At 56.1% G+C, this 4,347-nt stretch overlaps 1 protein-coding gene across 1 annotated transcript; it reads left to right on the top strand.

The window, feature by feature from the left end:
• The first annotated feature begins 6 nt into the window (after positions 1–6).
• CDK9 (cyclin dependent kinase 9) lies at positions 7–4,076 on the top strand. The gene is made up of 7 exons (XM_017892857.1): positions 7–296; positions 757–838; positions 1,577–1,667; positions 1,971–2,137; positions 2,238–2,409; positions 2,568–2,716; positions 3,152–4,076. The coding sequence occupies exons 1-7, from the start codon at positions 205–207 to the stop codon at positions 3,515–3,517; spliced, it is 1,119 nt and encodes a 372-aa protein (XP_017748346.1). The 5' UTR covers positions 7–204; the 3' UTR covers positions 3,518–4,076.
• Positions 4,077–4,347: the final 271 nt, after the last annotated feature.

Here is a 4,347-nt window from a genome sequence, read left to right as displayed (position 1 = left end):
GGCCTCTCGGGAACTACAAGTCCCAGGGGGCCTGGCGGCGGGCGGCGGGCGGAAGAGGCGGGGTCGGCGCCGCGAGGCCGGAAGTGGCCGTGGAGGCGGAAGTGGCGCGGCCGCGGAGGGGCCTGGAGCGCGGCGGCGGCGGGACCCGGAGCGGGAGCGGCAGCAGCAGCGGCTGGGGGCGGCGGCGGCGCGTTGGAGGCGGCCATGGCAAAGCAGTACGACTCGGTGGAGTGCCCTTTTTGTGATGAAGTTTCCAAATACGAGAAGCTCGCCAAGATCGGCCAAGGCACCTTCGGGTAAGGCTGGGCCCCTCGGGGCCGGGAGCCCTGGGCCTGCACCCCAGGGCCGACGTCGGGATGCCCCGGGCCCTGCCCGAGTTGGTAGAGAAAGCGTCTGTCCCCGGGCTTGCCCACTGGTCTTTAGGCCGCGCCGCACCCCGCCCCGGCCTGAAGGAGCCGGCTGGTGGGGAGGAGCCTGAGGCCCGTGGTGGGGGCGGGGAGGGGCTGCAGAGAGGCGCCCGTGAAGGGAGCGGGATCTCTCCAAGAGACACCCAAGTGAGGAGAAGGGACTGAGGGAAGGAAGCAGAGGCTCCGAACGAGACCGGGTGCCGGGTGGTGGGGTAGCCGCGTGCCGTGGGTACTTACCCCAGCCCCGCCCGGGAATCTTTTTGCTGCTGCCCCTCCTCCTGTAGTGGGGGAGGGGCGGGCCCTGCGGAAATCGCCTGATGAGCTCTCTCGTCTCCCTTTCCGCCTGCAGGGAGGTGTTTAAGGCCAGGCACCGCAAGACCGGCCAGAAGGTGGCTCTGAAAAAGGTGTTGATGGAAAACGAGAAGGAGGGGGTGAGTACGGATCGGGCGTGCGGGCCAGCCGTCGAACTGCCCAGGACCCCGGGTCGGTTTTCCCCCCTGCTGGTTGTAGGAGTCTCAGGTTGAGATTTCATTTTTTTTGTAGTAGTTCAGAAATTTCCAGGGAATTTGGTCTCCACCCTAAAACTAAATGCTTCATTCTTAGGCAGTTATGGGTGAGGCCAGAAGGGGGAGTTGATGCATGCATCGTGTGTACTAAAGTTCACGAAGTTAGGAAGCTTTTAAACACCTTTTTTTAGCGTTAAATTTTGCTTAATGTTAAGGAAAGATACATACGCATGCAAATTTTTGAAAAGTGACTTAATACTCAGTTATTTAATGTATTTAAAAGGAGCAGTACCTCCACCCCATTTTAGCTCTAGTACAACTTCCCATAAACCTTCCTTTTCCTAATGCGCTTTAGCGAGGATATTTTTAAATCATCATGTTTGTTGCCAACGAAACAGCCATAGAGCTGAAGTTTGAAGGCTGAAACCGCTGAGCGTTTAGTGGCTAATAGCAAAGTATTGCTGTTTCAGTTTGTTGTCTCAAATCATCTCCTTGAAGTGTGCACGCTCCTACTATATCCATTTTACAGGCAAAGCTTCTGAGACAGCTGGTTTCAGAGCCCATGATCTTGCTCTGTCTCCCAACTTGCCTCTCAATATAGACCCCAGGGCTGGGCTCTGTACTGCGCTCGCTCTTGACCACTTTCCCCTCTCTCCCACCCAGTTCCCCATTACCGCCTTGCGGGAGATCAAGATCCTTCAACTTCTAAAACATGAGAATGTGGTCAACTTGATTGAGATTTGTCGAACCAAAGGTAAGTTATTTGGATCTTACGAGAAGATGACACTTGTAGCCTAAAACTGCCTCCTCTTGACTCAGATGGACCCATGGTGACTGCTTTCTCTGGTCCTCTTTCATCGTAGCTGGTGCTTCCTCGGGGCCTGCTCTGGCCCAGAAGAGGCACTCAGAAAATATTTGACCAGTGAAGGAAGGAACAGACAGATGCTCTGGAGGGCATGGGTGCCCGTGGGTTGGAGCAGGAAGAAAGAAACTGGTTGTGGGAAAGTGTGTTGGGTGTGGTTTTCTTGACTTTTTCTTCCTTGTATTCCTGCTTCAGCTTCACCCTATAACCGCTGCAAGGGCAGTATATACCTGGTGTTCGACTTCTGCGAGCATGACCTTGCTGGGCTGTTGAGCAATGTTTTGGTCAAGTTCACGCTGTCTGAGATCAAGAGGGTGATGCAGATGCTGCTTAACGGCCTCTACTACATTCACAGGAACAAGGTGGGGGCGAGAGCTGGGAGAAGGACCCAGGCTTGGGCTGGCCTTGGCTCCCACTCCCAGGTGGATATCACTGAAGGAGCCACTCTTGCCCTTCTTGCAGATCCTGCATAGGGACATGAAGGCTGCTAACGTGCTTATCACTCGTGATGGGGTCCTGAAGCTGGCAGACTTTGGGCTGGCCCGGGCCTTCAGCCTGGCTAAGAACAGCCAGCCCAACCGCTACACCAACCGTGTGGTGACACTCTGGTACCGGCCCCCGGAGCTGTTGCTCGGTGAGGACTCCCGAGCGGGCCGAGGGGGGTGAGGGCCAGGCATCTACCTGGCCCCTGCCCCCCCACTGCCAGGGCTTCTTGAGCTGCCGGCCCTGGGGCATTGAGTCTCAGGAGGCCTTCGGGCTCAAGGGGCCCTCCTGGTGCGCTCTTCTTCCCAGGGGAGCGGGACTACGGCCCCCCCATTGACCTGTGGGGTGCTGGGTGCATCATGGCAGAGATGTGGACCCGCAGCCCCATCATGCAGGGCAACACGGAGCAGCACCAACTCGCCCTCATCAGTCAGCTCTGTGGCTCCATCACCCCTGAGGTACGGGGTCCCGGTCCCCCGGCAGAGGAGTGGGGAGTGGAATGGAAGGAGTGCTCCTCTCTGGAAGGGAGGCTAGTTTGGTGACAGGGCCTGCCCAGGAGCCACACAGGCTATGCGCCAGTCTCGGTTCCATCAGCCATTCTGTGGCCTTGGGCAGAACAACTGAGTCAGCACTGGGGTTCTCTTCTGTGAAGCAGAAATATCAGGGTTGGAGCCTGTATTCCAGGTGATGTGGGTAGAAGGGTCTGGCACGTGGTATGTGCCAATTTGTGGCGGGCACTGCTTCTCTTGGGAGGGGTCGAGTTCTCTCTCCAGTAGTAGTCTGGGAGCCTCGAAGTGGAGCAGGTATTTTAGTCCTTTAAGGCCTCGACAAAGGGATAAGCCACGTATCTCCTGGCCAGACTTCACCCTCTCTCAACGCCCCCTCCCTCCCAGGTGTGGCCAAATGTGGACAACTATGAGCTGTATGAAAAGCTGGAGCTGGTCAAGGGCCAGAAGCGGAAGGTGAAGGACAGGCTGAAGGCTTATGTGCGTGACCCATACGCACTGGACCTCATCGACAAGCTGCTGGTGCTGGACCCTGCCCAGCGCATCGACAGCGATGACGCCCTCAACCATGACTTTTTCTGGTCCGACCCCATGCCCTCTGACCTCAAGGGCATGCTCTCCACCCACCTGACGTCCATGTTTGAGTACCTGGCACCACCGCGCCGGAAGGGCAGCCAGATCACCCAGCAGTCCACCAACCAGAGTCGCAATCCGGCCACCACCAACCAGACGGAGTTTGAGCGTGTCTTCTGAGGGCCGGCGCTTGCCACTAGGGCTGTTCTATTTTTTTTCTTCTGCTATGTGACTTGCATCGTGGAGACGGTGGGGCATTTGAGTTTATATCTCTCATGCATATTTTATTTAATCCTCACCCTGGGCTCTGGGAGCAGCCCGCTGAGTGGACTGGAGTGGAGCATTTGCTGAGAGGCCAGGAGGGTATCGGGGCTGTCCTGTTCTCGCTGGCTTTCTGGATGGTGCCCAGAGGGTTTCCATGGGGTAGGAGGAGGGGATCTGCCACCAGTGACTTTTTCTAAGAGCTCCCAGCATGGTGGAAGAGGGGACAGGTCCCTCACCCACCCACAATCCTATTCTCAGGCTGAGAACCCTACGTGGGGACAGGTCTGGCCTCAGGAATGGGTTGTTTTTGGCTTAACCCTCAGAAGCACTGGGGCTGGCACAAACTCTTGGTTTCTTCAACAGGAGAATTTTATCGTGTTTCTTTTGGTTCCATTGTTTGGAGACATTCCTGGGCACAGTTTGATCCGTTAGAATTAAAAGGTTTTTTTCTTTTTTTTTTTTTTTTTTTCCTCCAGGAGTTGATGTGTGTTTTGTTCTGCGCACATGCCACCAACTCTTCCCCCACAGTCAGCAGGTTGGGCCTGAGCATTGGGACTTGATTGTGAAGTCACTGGAGGTCTTGACTCTTTTATCTCAGTTCCTGTTCTCTTACATAATTGTAAAGGACCTTTGTCTGTGTTTCCTCTTGGGTGCCTTCCAGAACGCATCTCATGTCCCTGGTGAGGGAATTGGTGAGGACCTGCTGCGAGCTGCTGTGGCTGCAGTGGTGACCCAGCTGGGCAAAT

Source organism: Rhinopithecus bieti, unplaced genomic scaffold, assembly GCF_001698545.2.
Source record: "Rhinopithecus bieti isolate Rb0 unplaced genomic scaffold, ASM169854v2 scaffold_22745, whole genome shotgun sequence".
NCBI lineage: Eukaryota > Metazoa > Chordata > Mammalia > Primates > Cercopithecidae > Rhinopithecus > Rhinopithecus bieti.
This window is presented reverse-complemented; position numbering and strand designations above follow the sequence as displayed.

Coding starts and splice junctions, on each gene's coding strand:
- CDK9 (XM_017892857.1), top strand. CDS start 205: ATGGCAAAGCAGTACGACTCGGTGGAGTGCCCTTTTTGTGATGAAGTT. Junction 297..756: donor ATCGGCCAAGGCACCTTCGG/GTAAGGCTGGGC, acceptor TTCCGCCTGCAG/GGAGGTGTTTAAGGCCAGGC. Junction 1,668..1,970: donor TGAGATTTGTCGAACCAAAG/GTAAGTTATTTG, acceptor TTCCTGCTTCAG/CTTCACCCTATAACCGCTGC.